The sequence below is a fragment of the Tachysurus fulvidraco genome, chromosome 8, assembly GCF_022655615.1.
Source record: "Tachysurus fulvidraco isolate hzauxx_2018 chromosome 8, HZAU_PFXX_2.0, whole genome shotgun sequence".
Taxonomy (NCBI): Eukaryota; Metazoa; Chordata; class Actinopteri; order Siluriformes; family Bagridae; genus Tachysurus; species Tachysurus fulvidraco.
Window position 1 is genome coordinate 11,955,910 of NC_062525.1, and position 20,401 is coordinate 11,976,310.

The 20,401-nt window shown below is 37.3% G+C and overlaps 1 protein-coding gene across 6 annotated transcripts in view; it reads right to left on the bottom strand.

Moving 5' to 3' along the window:
* rbfox3a (RNA binding fox-1 homolog 3a) overlaps positions 1-20,401 on the bottom strand; it is a 323,538-nt gene that overhangs the window by 163,563 nt on the left and 139,574 nt on the right. For all 6 annotated transcript variants that reach the window (XM_027177421.2, XM_027177424.2, XM_027177422.2 and 3 more), the window contains one exon: positions 9,002-9,085. In XM_027177421.2, coding sequence (XP_027033222.1) covers positions 9,002-9,023 — 22 coding nt within the window. In that variant the 5' untranslated portion in view covers positions 9,024-9,085. The remainder of the gene's footprint in view (positions 1-9,001; positions 9,086-20,401) is intronic.

Consider the following 20,401-nt stretch of genomic DNA (forward strand, 5'->3'; position numbering starts at 1 on the left):
TGAAGATTTCAAACAAAGACTAATCAACAGTGCTAAAGATAACAATCATCTCACAAAGAATGTGTAATTGGGTCCCCGGCCTTATCACCCTCTTTTTATTGTACACGTACTGTACAGCAGTACAGTCCTGTTCTCTCTCTCTCTCTCTCTCTCTCTCTCTCTCTCTCTCTCTCTCTCTCTCTCTCTCTCTCTCTCTCTCTCTCTCACACACACACACACGCACACACGCACACACACACACACACACACACAAAACCAGAAAAATGTCAATAAATCAGTAAAATAAATTAGCAAAATGGATGAAAACATTACTCAAGTTTCCACAAAGTTTTGTTCAAGCTAAAATACATTTCTGCTCATCATTCACCACTGTTGTATAGAGTGATTATTTGTGTTATGACTGATAAAGCACTAAGGAACACTTAGAATGCTAGCCAACCTCCTAACACACAGAAACATTTTGCAAACTCACAATGTGCATTTATCTAATCCTTGTAACTACAGTCCAGTCAGTGATTACCAAGAAGTTTAATAGTTTTAGTGTTCCAGTTTAAAGGAAAACCTCAGTTAAAAATCTTTAGGTATAGTTAAATATGTTCTTACTCTTTAATATCAAATGAATATTTTATTCTCTGTATCTGCCACTTCTTCCACTGTGTTTGTGTCTGTGTAAGGCTAGCTACATTATCACAATAAGTGAAAACAAGCACTAACTACAAAACAGGAAAAAGCTTAGGAGAAATCTAAAATCATGCTTTTATAGAAACAAGCTGCACAAATAAAATGGCAAGAATATCACGAGTGAAGGGACATCATGTGCCGACATTTACAGAAAATAACATTTTTACATCACATGTGGAAAATTGGTGCTATAGTACAATACATCATGGAAATGCAAAAACAAAAATGCTTGTTCTTATCAGTGGAAATAGGTAAGGTGTGGATAGCTGTGATGTATTACCTCCTGGTTCAGATTTAACACATCCACATGACTGCTTAGGGTAGATAAGACACTACAAACTTGACTTCTTTATTTGAATCAATACAAATAAAGAAGTCCTTTCCCTCTACAGCTATACAAAGCGAAAAATCTAAATTTGTTGATTTTAACTTACGAATAGCTTTATATATATATATATATATATATATATATATATATATATATATATATATATATATATATATATATATATATATATATATATATATATACACAGTATATCAAAGCCTATGAATCTTACAGGAAATCAGAGATATTCCCCTGAAGAGCGGCATGAAAATAAAAGTGACCAGCAGTCTTTTTTTTTCTCAGTATTATTTGATTTGGTCAATGCTTTGGTCAATGTGCAATTTCAGCACAAAATTATGCACCCAGTTTGTCTTACAAACAATTGGATCTCAAGAAAAAAAGACAAAGTATGTATCTTTCTATCTTGCAAATGAGAAAGAAAGATAAAGTGAATACTTATATTAAAGCCTAAATGTCCGTGTCATGCTTGTTATGTTCGTATCATACAAGTCTTTCAAATGCATCACCTTCTTACATGAGTATAACGGTTTGGACACATATATGCACACACACTCACACACACACACGCGCACACAGACGCGCGCACACACACACGAGTACAGGAGGCTCAGCAAAAGAGCTGACTTAACCATTTTTCTCCATTTCACAAAAGTAGCTGCACTGGTGTCAACATGATGAATGAGGGTGAGTGGAGAGAGAGTGCACACTTACTGTAGGCTAGATGACTCCTCCTGAATGCCCATGCCCAACACAATATATAAATGAAGGAGTGAGAAATAGTGCTATAATGAGCACTAACGTGTGTTTTGACAACGCCACAGCGAGACCTTTCACACATCCAAATGTTGCGCTAACACTCTGTGTGTGCAGTTTGTGCTTTCCATAAATCACTGAATATGCATATGCTGAACACATAAATACGTTCAGTCACTACTGCTTTCACGCTCGGATGTAAACATTGACTGTAATCATTTATTGATGGAGCTATCAAAGGCATCGTTATGTTCAAAGTTACTATTCAAAACTCAAGAACCAAAACGGATCTGAATAACACCGTATGCATTACTGCAGTATATGATCACTGCAATCCCCACCCCCAAGATGCACATATACATACAAATTTTTCTAGCATCATCTACCCCCAACTCCAACTCTTTCACACTCAGGGGAAAAAGCGAGGGTGTTTGGTGGGCTTGAGGGGGGGTTTATGACTTCGTTTTTTGCAGCAGCCATTAAACGTGAGAGGAGGATTAACGACTAGCCCCAACATTTTACAATGTTTGACTGAAAAGATGCATGGTTGCCACATTCATCTAAAGGCATATCCAGAGCTCCTCCAGAGTCGAGTAGAAGGCATTTCAAAATGTCAGGAGGAAAGAAAAAAACTGTGTGGAAACTAACAAGGCTAAAACATATCTTTTTGCTTTTTCCTCTACTGTTTACGAGTCGGTCGTGGGCTGAAAGCGACACCAGGGCGCACTTTGCTTGGGGGGTCTGCATTTAATAGCAGGCCTGAAGCTAGAGAAGAGCAAAGATAAATGTTTGGTACCACCTGCTGGACAGTAGATGTCACTTTGGAGAAAAATGAAGAGTGGTTATACTGAGGGTTTAACACTACTACTCACACTTCAGCATCAAAACATATTATCGTGTACAGCTCAGTGTTATTCCGGTTAAAACTGTTGCTGTTAATATTAATCCATTCAGGTTGACTAATATATGATATTAGAAAGTATATGAAAGTATCTGGTGTATCACATTTGACATAGCCATGTTCAAATCAGAAATGTAGGTTTTTCACAGTGAAGGGTTTTATGACCAGAAGTTCTTACCAATACACAATTTTTGTGATAAAATAGGCGGGCAGAGAATAATCTAGTGAGAAAGCCTTCTGTGAATCCTAAAATGATCAATACATATTTCTGTTTCATATTATGGTGGATGCTCTTTACTGCATCAGTCTGATGGGAACCATATCAATTTAAGCATTTAAAACAAGCAAGGACATGAATCACCACTATTCATTATTTGGTGCGTCCATGAATCGAATCCTCAAAAACTAATCTTGGCAGCGGTGCTCAGCTAGGTGAAAACATATGAATTGAAGTGTTCAAATCAATAAACGCATCATACTTTTATAGCCTGATGAGAGTTTCGCATACAAAAGCAGCAATGAGTCTTCTCAGTACACTCCTTGCTATGTATTATAGTGATACATCCTGGCAAAGCATCAACAGTGCAGCGTCTCCTTCTTAAAGGTACTTTTACCGTAGTAAACTATTAACATTACTGAGGTTTAAATTCAGTACTATTGATATAGACACACAGACAATACATAACAGTAGAAATAATAATAATAATAATAATAATAATAATAATAATAATAATAATAATAATAATAATAATAATAATAATAATAATGTGTTAAGGCTATTAATAAATTAATAAATAATGCATTTATTACAACATTTATTTATATTAGTTTTATAAAACATTTACCTTGTAATTTCCATTTAAAAAAGGGCTTTTGTGAGTTTGAAATGAAAAAGCCTACAAATTCTCTGCTTTAATAGTAACTAATGACTGTAATTATAGTTGTACAACTGCATTTATGAGGAAACATTTAAAATGCCCATATGGATTAATGGGAATCCTTGATATACAACAACTCTAGGGAAATCTGCACTTTTAAAAAAATAAAATAAAACAGACTTGAAATGATTGCAGAATGAGGGTTTTCAATATCACTATTAGGTCCAGCTATAATGTAGATTGCAATGAGATCACAAGAGACCAGCTGTCCATTATCAACTTATAAACAATACTTAAAACAATCACGGATGGTAAATATACGCATGGGTGAAAGGGACTAGCTCGTGCTTATCTTTATAAAAGCTGCAGGTTACTCAGCTCTGTTCAGAAATGATGGATATTGCCAGTCTTTTGTCTATGAGCAATGTAGATTTTAGGGAAAACATTATGTCCAAAACAGCACAAGAAGATAATTCCTTAAGGACTAAAATTACCTTCAAACTGATTAATACAACCCTCTTGCAAACATTTCTTCATCATCCTACTTACTCTTCATTTATACCAGCCCTTCTTTTCAGCACTTTAATTGTAATAGCCCATTGTAAGCTATACTGGGTGAGATAGAGGTCCTCTCCATTTTATAAACAACAGGAGTAAAAAAAACACATCCCATTCCATTTGAAAAGCCTGAGATGAGGAAGATGAGTGGATTCTCATCACCTTCTTCACCTCCTAATTTCTAAGACATTACTGGCTTAATAATGCAAAACTTCCACTTAAGTTCCACTGCAATTATCATTAAGGTTTTTCCCTGTTAATTTTTGATGAGCGACTAGCAAGGAAACAAATCTAGAACCACTGCAAGGACGTTAACCAAAGGCAATCATGCAGGATTATTATTTCTCTGTCGGTTTTTATTGGCTTAAAGCCCTATACACCTCTCTGCATCCATTGTAAAAATGCAATTTGGTCAAAACGGTTCATTTATATGTTATAGACTAATGATCAAAGTGAAGATGAATGTAATCTGACTGTAGTGAACAACTTTACCTTCTCAAAACACATTTCTCACAATGTTATTGCAATTTAATGATAGTCCATTAACATCTCTCTCACAAACACCTGCACACGCATGTGCACACACAAAAACACACACACGTACACATACACACCAATCGGCCATAGCGTCAAAACCACAAAGAAGTGAAGTGAATAACATTGATTATCTCATCACAGTGGCCACTATCAAGGGGTGGAATATATTAAGCAGCATGTGAACAGTCGATTCTCAAAGTTGATGTGTTGGAAGCAGGAAAATTGTACAAATCTAAGAATCTGAGAAACTTTCACATGGACCAAATTGTGATATATACAGTATAGATACTTGAGATGACAGGATCACAACATCTGCAAAATGGCAGGTATTGTGGGATTTTCCCAGTATGCAGTGGTTAGTAACTACCAAAAGAGGGCTAAAGGGTGAACTAGTGACAGGGTGACCAAGTTTCATTGATTTGCATGGGGACCAAAATCTAGTCCATACGATCCCAGAGAAGAGCTACTGCAGAACATATCGCCGAAACAAAGGTGTTAGAGCACACAGACCATTACAGCACTGATGGAAGAATGTGGCCTGATCTGAAGAAACACCTTTTTCTTTACACCATGTGGATGGCTAAGTGTGTATACTTCACTTATCTGGGGAAGAGATGGCACCAGGAGACACTATGGGATGAAAGCAAGCCAGCAGATTTCTACGAAGAAAACCTTGGGTCCTGGCATTCATGTGAATGTTACAGTACTTTGACAAGTACCACCAACCTAAACATTGCTAGGACCTCCCTTTATAGCACCAGCATTTCTTAATGGCAGTAGCAATGGCTTGGCATTGGACATCATTTGCATTCTTGTCACTTCCAGCTGATATGCAAGGGAAAGAAGAATATGATGTGAGATTAACACATCACTTCTGATGTCAACTGATGAAGGACGGACAGCTTTCTATAATCAGTGTCATGTCTCAATGCTTCAAAGGACTCCCAACTCTTTCCAACAAGCACTGTAAACCATCAAAACTTTCTAATTAAAGCAGTGTCACTACAATTCTGATGTGAATCTTGTGATTTGGCCACAGGGGCTCATGACAAGTGCTGATACAGGCCAAACAGTTCTTGTGTAATTACAATTAGAGAACGCTCATTTGAGAGGATCGGAAGCGTGAGAAGAGGAGAATAAGATGTGTTTGAAGGAAAAATGAAACAGAGGTCCTTAATAGCCATACCAAACACTGAACTTCACCAGCATATGGCACAGGGAAAATTGTATCATGTGTAAAAGCATTTCGTATTTAGACTTGTTAATATTTATTGCTAATTTAGTTCCCACTATATTATATGGATAATTGGTACTGAACAAGGCTTCTTTATTCTGTGGCATGCTTTCAGTTGGTTTAGCTGCTACAGTATCATAAACACATACTTTTTTACAGCTTTTATGGCATGAAGCTTTTGCTAAAGGTGTGATATAAATCCCATCTCTTGCATGTTTTCCTTATGGCAGAGTACTCCATAAGTGTGATTTATACTCTAAGCAAACAGAGCACCCAAACAGCCAGGAGGGGATATTGTCTGTGCCACATTCCACAACAGTAATTGAGTTGGGATTGATCGCTTTCCTAGCAATTAGATTTCCATTGACAAATCTGTAAAAGTTGCACACATAAAGAAGCACGGGAGCAGTGGTCAGGTGCAATTCTTGCTCCCTCACCATTCACTTCCAACCTCACACTCGTCTATCATCCACGCAGAAATAACATACAGCCACCTATCTGCCAGTGAACTAGTCCTGATGTCTCAGGGAAGAGGGAAGATATTTTTCAGAGTGGTGTGTGATTTTTTTTAAAAGTTGGAATTAATCATGACACAGATTCTGTGTTTGCTCTAAACATTTCTTGATATAAAAAATAAAACAACAACAAAAACAATTCAAGGCACATCGCTGCTACTCCGTCACAAAGCTGTTTCAGTACAGCATAATTAAAGCTATAAGAAGCACTGTTTTAGAGGACAGGTCTTGGATCAGCGAAATGCTGAGTTCATTAGGTTTATGGCTTTTTCTTGCTCAGTTGTCAATGCGTATCATTTTTCTTTCCCATGCTGACAACTGCATCGCTGCATGTGCACAGTGTGCATGCTCTCAAATACACAAACACCATTTCTAGTTGCTCTTTTTTTAAGCCAAATGTTATAACAACATAAAAAACATAAAACACAACAACAACAGCAATAATGCTATTAATAACTACAACAACAACAACAACAACAACAACAATAATAATAATAATAATAATAATAATAATAATAATAATAATAATAATCATAATAATTAGTAGTAGTAGTAGTATTATCATTATATATTATAATATTAATATAATATTATTCCTGGATATTGCCAGGAAATAGGGTTTGATTGATGACTTTTAAAATACTTATAGGTATAAGGAACTAGAAGAATTATAAAATGTCATCTATCAAACCCTATTTCCTGGCAAAGTCCCTAAAAGCAAAATACCTTAGTTAGAATTTAATGTATTTAATCTTGAATGAGATTTGTAGGTAATCAGAAAAACAATGGGCAAAAAAAATGACATGAATAATTTGTGAAACTCCAACTCTGACAATCACACAGTTGCACAGCATGCTCTCGGGGGTGGAAACATTGTTTGGGGGAGACGTAAGTGAATTTGACTAACGACGTTCTCAGTGTGAACAATAGAGACAAATGTTACTTTAAATCTAAAATACTTAAATCCGGATTTCGATGACTCCAGGCAAATATCATTACTCACGTGGGGACCACCTCGCTCAGTGAGTGCGTGCACAACCAGATGATGACTTTCTCTAACTTAATCCATCATGCAGGGCTTTGTATGGGCTGAGGGCCTTTATGTAGGGTCCCTGCTAAGTGGGAGAGCTGTAACAGCTGTAGCTGATACCGGGAGAGGAGTGCTCAGAGCTGCTCAACTCCCTATTTAAAACAGTATCAAGTGCATGTTTAAGTACATTGCACAACTCTTCTCTTTTCATGGAGTACTCTTTATTTCCACAGTTTTTTGCAAATAGCAGACCTAGTTTCGAAAAGTGTCATATTGAACACAGTGCCCTATAGCACATGCATCACCAGGGCTGTATCACCTACTGATAGGTCATCCTCATCTCCTTATAGACAGCACCTTTATATAAGACAGAGCTATAAAAATGAGGAAAAGGCACATTTTAGAATTTCCCATTTTCCTTAAGGGAAATCAAATAATCTCCATTATTTTATTTCTGACACTGCATATGCAGTAGGACTGACTTCTTTGTTGGTGATGTGTTAGAGGTGCGAGACTGTGACAGCACCTTTGACAGGTCTTAAAGGCCCTCATCAGAAAAAGTATGACTGCATGAAAACAAGCCTGAGTGCATTTCCCATCTACTCTTACACACCTAAATCATCTTATAATTTCTTAAAAAAAATAAAATAAAAATGAAAAAGAACAAAAACAGAGCTCAGGAATAAATCAATGCACAAAATAATATGCAAATTAAAAACAAACAAACAAAAGAAAAACAGACAAACATTTAGAAATAATATTTAATTAAGGTTCATTTTAAATAATGGATGGACTAGATGCAGTTGCAGACATTTTTATGAAGACAGCCTATGCTTAACTGGGCTCTTTCTTCTCTTTTCAATTATAGTCCAAAACAGGGGGAGACATAGATTGAGAAGAGGGAGTGAGAGAGAATGAGAGATTGAGAGAAAGAGAGAAGGAGAGAGAGAGAGGAAAAAGGAGAAAGGGGAGGCTGGTGGAGGCTGAATTAAAGAGGCTTTTTGTCGCGTTTAATATCAATTCATTCCATAGACTGCTGACACAGGCAGTCCGGAGAGCCCAGGATTTATGGCTCCCTCTAATGGGCATGCTCCGAATCAAAGGCCTGTCATCAGCACAACCCACCCTGCATAGTTCTCACTCACTCCCTCACTCACTCACACTCACTCACCCGAACCTGCTCCTCATTCCTCTCACATCTGAAGCGTATACACTTTTACAACTCCAATACTCTGATACACAGGATACCGGGACCTCTAGAGCTCTGATAGTGTACAACCAAACACTTTATTCTTATCAGGCCGCTCACACCGGCAAGAGCAACATGAAGAATGGCTGCTTGGGATCTAAGCTTCGATAAGACTAGAATAGACTTGGAATAGAAGCAGAGAAGAAGAAATCCTGAGAAGAGGTATTTAGGAACCTGCTGCTAGGAATACAGAGCAATGTGACTGAGAGACAGACAGTCAGACAGGCCAAAAGTACATCACTCAAATAAACTGCACCCCCCCCCCCCCCCCCCCCCCCCACACACACACACACACACACACACACACATCACTGACCTGCCCAGCTGGGGGTCTCCATGTACAGCTGCCTGTGGCTGAACGGTGATGAACACTCACGGCTGCCACACAGCTCTCTGACTCCTGTAAAGCAAACATGTGTGTTAATGAGCAAGTTAACACACACACACACACACACACACACACACACACACACACACACACACACACACACACACACAGATAAATACATTCCATAGCTGATAGATAGATAGATAGATAGATAGATAGATAGATAGATAGATAGATAGATAGATAGATAGATAGATAGATAGATAGATAGATAGATAGATAGATAGATAGATGTTAAAGGCAATAGGCAAAACAGATAAATGCTGCCTTTACATAAATCTGTGACTCATAAATGTAACTAGGATCCAATCGCAACACATTTTTTCAGACGTTGTCTGTTTGCAAAGTTCATGTCAGTTTTCTCCTTGATTTGGTGCCTTTGTTCAGGTACAGTGTTTCTCTAACTGTTTCATACGAATGGGCATTGTCGTGTTTGTTTAAAGGTAAATTTAATAAAAATTCAGTTCAGTTTTATCATATCTTAAAAGTGATGCACTTCTATCATTAGAAATATGTTAATCTGTCTCAGACAACAAAATCTCATATTTCAGATGTTTTCTTTGCAGGCAATGACTTTGGAACACAGATGTTAACAAGATGTGTTTAGTAACTAGCAGGAACATTAAGGATGTTAAGGATTAAACATTAGTTAATTACTTATATAATATATACTGTATATTAAACTGAGTACATTACTTTCAACCATAACTAGATCTATATTCAAATGAGTGCTTGTACTTTTATTCTTCCCCTGATCTTCAGAGATTTCAGAAAATTGGTTTAAATTGGAATAAACCAACATTTCACTGGGGGGATGTTTTCAACCCACCCAGGTTGACTGAATGTTAAAGGACAGAATTTAATTTAAAGAAATAAGTATGAGATTATAAATTGATATCCACATCATGTTGTTTTAAAACATCTTGATAATTCAGCGGACCAGGACGGCCTCAATGCTATTTACCTACTGTAGATAGATTCTAATAACATATGAAAATATTGTTTGTTACCTGTGTTAAAATGTATTTTTCTTACCTTGACTTTAGTTATATATTTGTCAATGTAATATCAGTGGGACACAGAGGCACCATAATCATAGATTCAACTACACAACACTTACATCACTGTTTCTCAGCATCCACACACTGTTACATGCTGATCTGCCATCCTGACCAGTCAGGAAGATCCTCACACACACAAAAACACACGCAAGCACACACACACACACAAACACACACACACACACACACACACACACACACACACACACACACACACACACACACACACACACACACACACACACACACACACACACAATCAAGCTAAAAAAAAACTAACAAAGCAATACTAGATAATACAGGGTCCTTGCACCACAGCCACTTTGGAATGCTAGCACTGGAATGTGCCAAACGTTGAGTGTCATTGGCTCGTGCCTTCCTGATGAATTATCTCCAGTTAACTCATACTGACTAAACACAGCTGAGACCCAGACAGACAGGAGGAGGAGACTAGATCACTCCATTTGCCATTTGTGTGCATTTGTGTGTGTGATAGCAGGTGTTTTCTCATCACATCCTCATCTACTGATACAGTGTGAGAAATAAAGAGAAGCATTAATCGGGTTGAGACAGGACACGGGGAATGGTGTGAGAGGATATAACACACACATGCACACACATGCACACACAACACACACACTCAGGCAAAATGGCTATTTCTGTACATTACCATAATTACACTGACTTAATAGCCTCTATTGATGGCCATTCTGATTAATTATGTATAGTGCCTGGGTCATATCCACAAAGCTTGATAAAAGTGTTGTTCTACTGTTTCATTAAATAGTTAACATTAATTTGATATATATCGTGTGGGTGTGTTTAAAATATATATATTCGTTTTATAAAGGTTTGAACTTCTCACCGCTAATTTCATACTCTTACTGCCTTCCAAGTGATGCTGTTGGTGGTCTAGAGTAGAAGTGAAGTCTGAAAAACTGGAATCCCTCTGGGAAATCCTGTACTGTCTCAGCAGAAATGAATTCATGGTGAATATCTACATGCTAGCCCAAAAATTGTTACTCAGAATGGGAAAAAATAAGCTGCACACTGCATATCAACAACTCCCTGGATGCGTCCATATGCTCACAAAAAGTGTGCAGGTGTAGCACATTACATTAGGCAAGGTGCTGAGCATTCTTTCCTTTAAACAAGAAAAAACCCATGGCGTGTACAAAAGATTGTAATTGTTTCGGTCAACGAAATGAACTGTGTCGGACAGTTAAAGATGCTGCAACTAAAGCACCACAATTTTAGCAACAAACTACAAATCTGCTTTATTTAGAAAAAAACAGTTTCTCATACATCATCAGCAAGCTGTAATAATATCTTAAAGACATTAAGATTATTATTTCACTTATAATATAGTTTCCAACTTTAAACACAAAATGTTCCTGGGTAATTATTTGTGAAAAATTAAGCTCCATAGCTCTAGCTATACTGTATATGATATACATTATGCAGGTTATTGTCTGTTCCTATGTGTGTCTAAATGCTCTCAGACATTGAACCCTTGAGAGTATATTGAGCTAGTCCTTACAGATCTCTCTCTCTCTCTCTCTCTCTCTCTCTCTCTCTCTCTCTCTCTCTCTCTCTCTCTCTCTCTCTCTCTCTCTCTCTGTATCTCTTTCTGTGATACACAGACACCCCACACACCCTGCCTGTATTGATTCCATTCCCACGGAGCATAGCTCTTGGTCCCTCGTTTTCCTCCAGCTTCTCTCGGTGTGTAATGAATTGCTATGCAATAGCTTGAGAATTTTGGGAACACGGCCAAAACAATTTGTTATTTCATCACAAATAATTAATATTTGTTTCTTTTCCTGTTGTGCCGGAACTCATTAATTATTTGGATAGTAAAAAAAAAGGATAAATAACACAGAGCTGAAGATCACTGTAGCAAAAACAATAAAGCAGCAATCACTTATGGTATGCTGACTCTGGAAAAAATTATAATAATAACGAAGTCTATTTGCCAAGAAATTCAGTTTCCTAAACACCAATTCATTAATTGGGCTCAGTAGTATTGTGTAAAGCAATGTCATAATGTAATGACTCAACTATAAAGTGCCCAGAGGCCTACTGCAATGTGTAGCTTCAGTCCATAGCAAATCCTGCCAGCAATCCAACATCATGTTTGAGTTCATGACACAGGACACTGCGATTCATTAACACAGGGGTCGTGGCTGTGGGACCATTGTCCAGATGCGGACGCAACGGTTTATTTTAGAAGACTGTACAAAATACTGAAGCAGTGTTCAGAGATTAGAGATTTCTAAGCATGACCCAACTCAGCTTATGCAGCAGATCCTCGGTTGCGGTTTATACAGTCACATGCATTTATGTTAATTATTTCACTAAAGGCAGCTCATCGGATCACTAAAGACATTATGTCAGAAAGGGGAGTTTTCACAGCCTTTCATTGATTTTTCATTTCATTCGCTCTTTGATTAGAGACCTGATGACTTAGCTTATCTAAGAAAAGTGGATTATGAGCATGTTTAAAGACGAATATACAGAGATGCATGTATTTATTTTTATTTATTTCGAAAATTGGTAAGAAAAAGTGCCACTATAAAAGAGAACAGGAACATATAATTATAGTTAATTATAGCTAATTATTAATAGTAAAGCATTAATCTGTTGTTAACGTTCAATAGTCTTAGTTACTTGTCTGGTCCTTAATAACTAAGGAATTATACTCAACTGGAGCTTTACATATTTGAGTTAAGTGCCTGTTGCCTTCATGTATTACACACTGGATATGTCTGAGTGTTCAGTTCTACTTGCTGGCATTCTCATCAACTGCCAGACCAACTTCCTTTACCTGTGATCTAACAGGACAAACATAAAAACAAAAAGGACAGTCTTTATAATTTAGTGTCTATTTCAGGAGGATTGTTTTACAGCCCAAAGTAAGCTTTATGCTATTAAAGAGGTACTGAGTGGGAGGCTATATTGATTTAGCAACACGTATTTTAGCAATCAAAGGAAAGTTTAGTATCCACTATTTGTGTGTAGACATTGTGCATTGAGAGAAAAGAAAGGAGAGAAAAGAGGCAGATAAAAGAATATGTAAGGAACACATCCTTTCAACACCAATTGAGGGGTGGATATAAAGGAGGAGGGAAAAATGCCCAGAGCTCAGCCCAAATACAAAAGGACTATTTGAATTTGTAATGTTCCATCCGAATCCTTCTGGATCCTCCATGGCTTTACAAAGCAGATTAGACTAGCATGCAACATGGGCACAGTGAATAGAGCTGTTACTCCATTCAGTCTGCATTCACAGAGTAAATATCCTCCACTCACAGACACACATGGTCACAGACAGTCGATTCGTGGACCACACCGACCTGGAAACACTAGTGAATGACAGATCGTCTACATCTCCTCCAGAGGCTGAAAGGTGAGTCTGGAAAAACGAGGCTATGTACAGGCTGTAATTTGATTTTGCAGGCAGCAGAAGACGGAGTGAAAAAGTTGATCCCTCTGTGGTGTGAGCGCATACAGGGGATATTTTGTGACTGCTCTGGGAGTGCTTAATGTTCTTACTGTAGATGCAATCCGAGTGGTAGCAGATTTCTAACAGGGACACTGGTAAGCCCGGTGACGAGATCACAGAAACACATCAGAATTTAAATCAGCAAAAGTGATGTGGTTGGATTTTGTTTGATTTCATAGCAATGAAGTCAGAAGAAATGTTACTATCACTAACCCAACTCATAACTAATTGAAACCTTTTGTCATTTCACACATATTGAGTCATTAATGAATTCATTCATTTATCTTCATTAACAATTTTATGTTGTACAGGGTCACTATTGACCTGGAGTCTATCTCAGGAAAATTGAGCCTAAGATGGCAAAATTAACCCCAGATAAAAAGTCAGTCCATTACAAGGCATTATCACACATTCATAAACACCTAGGCAGATTTTAGCGCAGGTTGTATATTGAACAGTGGGAGCAAAGCTGAAAACCCTAATGAAGCCCGGCAGACAATAAGCTGAGCTCAGGACTGGAAACCCTGGAGCTGTGAGGTTGCAATGCCACCCGATGCACCATCATGCTGCCCTTCGCAAAAACCGAGTCATGTGAATTGTCTGCTTGACTGGTTCCACCATCTCTCAGGATAAGAGGTAGGTATACAGCAAGACTACTACGAGGTGGTGGAATGAACTTCCCATAGATGTCTGAACCGCTGAGTCACTGGCTATCTTCAAACGGGTGAAGACCTACTGTACCTCTTACTGAAACACTTAAACGTGCTCATATTTTCCCTGTTAGTTTCATGTGTATATTTAAAAAAGATCAACAGAGTTTTAGGTTGATGGTTACTGAGTCTGTTACCGAGTGATCCAGTGTTAATCTATTCATTTACAGAGACTTCAAAGCACTTTTGTATGTCACTCTGTATAAGGGAGTCTGCCACATGATGTAAATGTAAATGTAAGATTGCTGCAGATTGGCATGTGCGCATACATAGAAAAAGGTTTGTTGAATTTACAAGATTCAAAAGTGTGCATCGATTCCATGTGTTAGAATTGAGTAACATTAACACACTTATTTTTCATATATCCAGCATGATTTAAATCTTTATTTTATTAATTATATAAATACCAAGCACCAAACACCAAGCTCATACTCGAGCTGAGAATCAAACTCATGACACTGATGTTCAGCAAAGGACATATCACTATAGCACTATTCTACCATACATGTTTTAATTGCCTAAATGTAATACTATAATTATAGTTCCAGTATGTGCCAACACCCTTGTGAGAATTCATAATGTAATTGATTTACAGTAATACTATATCAATTGATCAGGTTCACTCAACATCATTTACTCTAGTAATTAAGAAATGTATTTAAATGATGTTTACTATAAGCATTGAAATTACATTTTGTTGAAAATTGTAATATATTTTAATGTAAATTATGTGTAATATTTTTTCTTAAATCTGACTCCATATTCTTACTGTAGTCATAACTCTGGTGAACCAAACCAAAAGATGAGACTGGGTGAAAACAGGCCATGGCCATCATATATATATATATATATAATAAAATATGCAAACAGTATTCTTTAAGACACAAATTAAAATTTGGTCTAACATGCCAAGCACAGACATGAGATCAAAACTGTCCACTTACATTATTCTATCCGGTGAGCACCTTCTATCCTTATTCTCTATGTATTGCCTTGCACTTCACTTTCAGTATATGATTAATGTTTCCTGTTCTTGTTTACTGGCTACTATAAGAGTTTGACTTGTTTCCCTGTACAATTGGTGCATTCAAACCCTGTGTATTTAAATGCCTTTGAAGAATTGTGAAATACTGCATGTACAATTGAAAAGCCATTAAATTACAAAACCGGATGTGTCAAATGTTTTGAATTTGTGTACTGTATATGGACCCTGTTCTTTCTTTGGAGCACATTGTAGCCTCTCTGTCTGTTTGTGTTTAGATCCTGCCTTCTGTTTTACTGTGTTATTTCCCTGTAAGCAGAATACACTACAACATTATGGTACAAACATCTGCATACAGACTGGTACATGGATAATATGGAGTAGTACAACTCTGTTAGGTCACCCCTCTCCTCTGACCATTAGTGTCACTGAAATATTAGTCAGAGCCAGGCATGATCTCCTTTGTCTCATATTGCACAAGGTAAGCAGTAAATAGTGGCTCGTGCCATGGCGGTGTGGCTGAGATATATGAGTGCTGCAAGCGCTCCCCAGCAGCCCTGCTCAACCACATGTAGCAAATGTTAATGAGAGTTCCCAAATGCCAGGCCACTCCGGAGCCTCCGCCATTAACTGCCTGCTCTGATAAATAATACAGTGGGATGCAACGACTGCCATGGACACATGCGGCACATGGGGGGCATGAGAAAGTGCAATGTGGTTGAATAATGTATAACACACTGAATTTCTCCGGAACTCATCATCAGTGATGAGGATACAACTCCCAGTTGCTTTTCCAGTCAGCCTTGTTGCTGATTTAACTGATTTAAGATGATAAAATAGTCAGAAGGTTGGCTGTTGTCCAAAACTGCCTGATGTCGTGGGTTTAGACTGTTTTTTTTCTTCTGCATTTAAAAGGATAATACTAATCGCTATGTCTGTTCTTAAGAAACATGTGGATAGTATACTTAATCCAATCATACTGCTAATGCAGTACTTACTTTTACGAGATAAACCAAATACAATGTAAACGAGAAACATACAATTTGAGAAAAAAAATGGAATTAGTGGTGAGGAGAGAACTTAAAATGAATTACGGTTTGTCATAAAGAGAAGGCAAAAATGCAAGACGAGAACAAAAACAGCAACAAACAAACACATAAACAACGACATGCTTTATTTCCAATTTGAGTTGATTTAGGAAAACATAAATAAACACTAAAAAGTAACAAGGGTATAAAGCAAGCTGTAAAAATCCATCACTCCGGCTGTGTGGAGGATGGGAAAGACCGAGACCAAGCTCCTGATCGCAAAATGTCGTTAGTTTGTCATTAGAAACATTTTTTCAGTCAGGATCAGGAAAACAATGTGAGCTGGCTTTATAGCGCGAGATGAAAACTGGATTTTATGGTAATTATTTCGAAGCAGTGCGGATTTAGTGAGTTGTTAAATTGAAATTCAAGCCATTGTTGGAGGCAGTAAAACTGTCATCTGGTTTTCATTGGTATACTACAGTATATCATAGTATTATGGAACTGCTATAATTATGTTTCGATTGCAAACATGAAGATTCCTGGTGCAAACACAGCAGCTCCATCCGGACCTGAGCTACTGAAGCTTCTAACATTGGCAAAGTAAGCGTCTTTTTTGTTGTTGTTGTTTTTTTTTTTAATACCCTAAGTTAAATGCTTTCAGCATCACAAACTCTTAATTCATGCTAGATTGGTTTTTAATTAGTTGAACTCAGACTGTGGCATACATGGTCTTTTTTTTCTCAAAACAAATTTATTTATTGTTTATTGTTCAACTGCCTCAGCGATCTTAGAGGTTTCACTGATTGAAAATTTAAAATGGCACCACAACCTAATCCTCCAACAATGTACGTGTTTTAGCGCAGAGCATAGAAAAAAAGATCAAATGTGGATCAGGTTACTGAAGTTGTCCCTATAATATTTGTATTTATGACAATATGCACATTTAGTAGTGCACTAGATGTGATTATGGACAGTGCATCTGTGAAAGCTTGACTATTGTCAAGTAGTCACATCTGATAATAAAAAGTAGTCTTAATGCTACTGTAGATAGCGTGATATCAGAATCAGCAAGAGCGCAAAAGAAGATCTGATCACAAATGCATTGTCTTGGAACTTCACAAGTTGTTAGGTTGTTAAATAGAATTCCTAAGGTGACACACATTAAAGTAAATAAAGTGTACTCAAACTTTATGACCATCTGGCTTCCAAAGGCAAGCGCACTGTAAACAGTGGAGTTTGAACAAACTTCTGGATTATTCAATAGCCCAGGAGAATATATGTAAAAACAAAGATAATGAAAGAGATAAAAAGCACACAAGAAAGCACCTTGAGACTAAAGGGATATAACTACTTAAGAATAATCAAAAGATTTTTTTTTAATCATCTGATTACAAACAGATACAAATAGAGAAAGAATTTGTTCTTTTGGCTGCTCCCTGTTCGCGGTTGCCACAGTGGATCGCATGGTCCGCTTATTAGATTTGGTACAGGTTTTACACTGGATCCCCTGCCTGATGCAACCCTCCCATTTGGGAATTAACTCTTCAGTGGCTGTGTTAACCCCCTGCCTGGGAATCAAACCCGGGCCACAGCAATGAGAGCACAGGATCCTGCCAATGGACCACCAGTAAGCCCAATAGTTTGCCAGAAAGGATAAACAACAACAACAACAAACAACAGCAAGGTTGTGAATGTACAGCATTTAACTTTCATTATTCATCCTATAGCTGCCCAGTCAATGTGTTGGTGATTAATTTTGACCAGTAAGTCAAGAAAAAGAGAAAAAGCACCAATAAACTGATTATTGTGGGGAGGTACATTCAAAACCTACAAAATAAAAAGTCAAACCGTACACACTTCAGATTAAAAAACAGACAGAAATATTTGGAGCTAGTTTGACAACTCCACACCAAACCCTGTCCACTCTATGTAATTAGATCTTGTTACATCTGAATAAGGTTTTATAACTTGACTTAAATCCTTTTATATGTGTGAGAGGTACATGCAGGTTGGGATCTGTGGTGGATGTGTCTTGCTGTGTAAGTGAGATTATCAGACAGGTGAGACTGTCATGCAGCATGCTTATAAATTTTTAGAATGAACTCGATTTCACGGGTTAGTGCAAGACCAGCATTGTGCCCGGGATTCTGTGGAATCTGTCAGTGCTCTTATTATAGGCCCATTTCCTTTTGCAGTCTATTTAGAATAGTGTTTTCTGTTATGGCTGACATGCTTGAGCTTCTGCCTGCTGATGGTGAGTAAGGAACTGACTCCATTCAGAAATTATAGTTGCTCACAGTTCTACATGACGATCACCGAACAAAATCATTTGTGAGAATCACATATTCTGATTGCTGTTCAAAACTTTATTGGCCAGGTTTGTGTATGATTTTTTCTGCCAAAAAAAAAAAGGTGTAAAGTAGCACCATGTGTATTGCAACGACCTTTATAGCAGTGTTGCCAGGTGCCTTATTTTTCCCACGTAATCCCAAATGACAAACATTATTATGAAAGTCTGCTTTCTCTGAATAGTTCCTTCAGCAAGGTCTCATCTTCTTGGACATTATGTCATAAATTATAAAAATAGAATTAAACTGAACTGAATAAACATCAACACTGTGCTAGAGCTTCAATATGATCTTAAAACACAAAATTAATTCAGCAACAAGAAACATGGAATACAAATTAGTATAACACTTTTATTGTATTTTTTGTACACTGCTGGGATCTGTTTTCATATTAGCCAGATTAATGCTGCCCTCACTGTTTACTTGTTCAGATATGAATCTTTATCTAAAACACTCTTCATGCATTAAAAACCTAAACTTCATTAATTAACTTGCAATTCCACTTAAGTCCTGAGATTTTTGGCAGAACTGTAGTTGACCATTTCATCATTTCACAGTGGTGTTTTAAACCGCCATTTAGTTTGATTGATGAGATTCAGTTTTAATAAATGGAACATTAACTTCAGATACACCGAGGTCACATTTTGTAGCCTTATCAATTACATTTTGTAATATATGTCCTGACCTACCTGGCCTGCATCTAGCCCTGACTTTCCAGCTTTCCAACTAATGCATTAGTCATAAAACAATGTGTTCATTTGGAAAGAAAAATGAAAAAACAACAACAACAACAACAACAACAACAACCACACAAAAAAAAAAACAAGAATACAAAGGAGCTGAACAAAAGGTGAGGGTTTATCTGTTGTTTTTTTTAATTAACTTTATAAAATTGGGATGATACTCTCACATTCAGTTTTTGTTTCTCGACTTTTTTCACGTGCTTTGATTTTTTTTTTGGTCTTAATTTGAGTTTTTAACCCATTTTTACTGAAAATTAACATTTATTCAACAAGGGCTATGCGGCTAACTGAGCAAGATGAAGAAACAAAGGCTAAGGCAAAATAAAGCTTGTTAGAGTTGATTTATCCAATTAACAAAATACGTTTTGCTTACAAAGACAGAGCTAGATGAGATTAAAGTACTAACTAAAGAGGATAATAAAATAAAAAAAGGTTCTAGTAAGGACAACCAAATGACCAGTTAACTCATGCTATCCGAGGTAGCTCAGTGGCTAATGTGCTAGAATGTTGCGTCATCAAATAGACAGCTTGTGATGTGACCTGAGCAAAACTTTTAACCCTCATTAATATGCTTGGATTGTTCCATCATAAGAAGTGTCTTCCAATAAATAATGTCAGAAATGAAAGCATCAGGGAATACAGGGTTAATCTGCAGCATTCACTGTGCTGTTAGACTTCACCAACAGCTGTTAACAAAAACACACCTAGTGCTGGCCAGACTGTACGGCACACACTCACATCAGGCATTCATCACCACTCACGTGTGTGATGACCACCCCCAGGAGCTTTTAATATTTAATGTAAAGATTAATCAGCCCACTCATTATTTTAATCGTTCTTCCTTTATCCGAGCTGCCAGAGTTATGGATTACCCCCCGCAGACCCCAACAACAGCTCCCTGGATGGGGATTTATGGGTATTTTTGGATCAGTTAGCCTCCAGTCATAT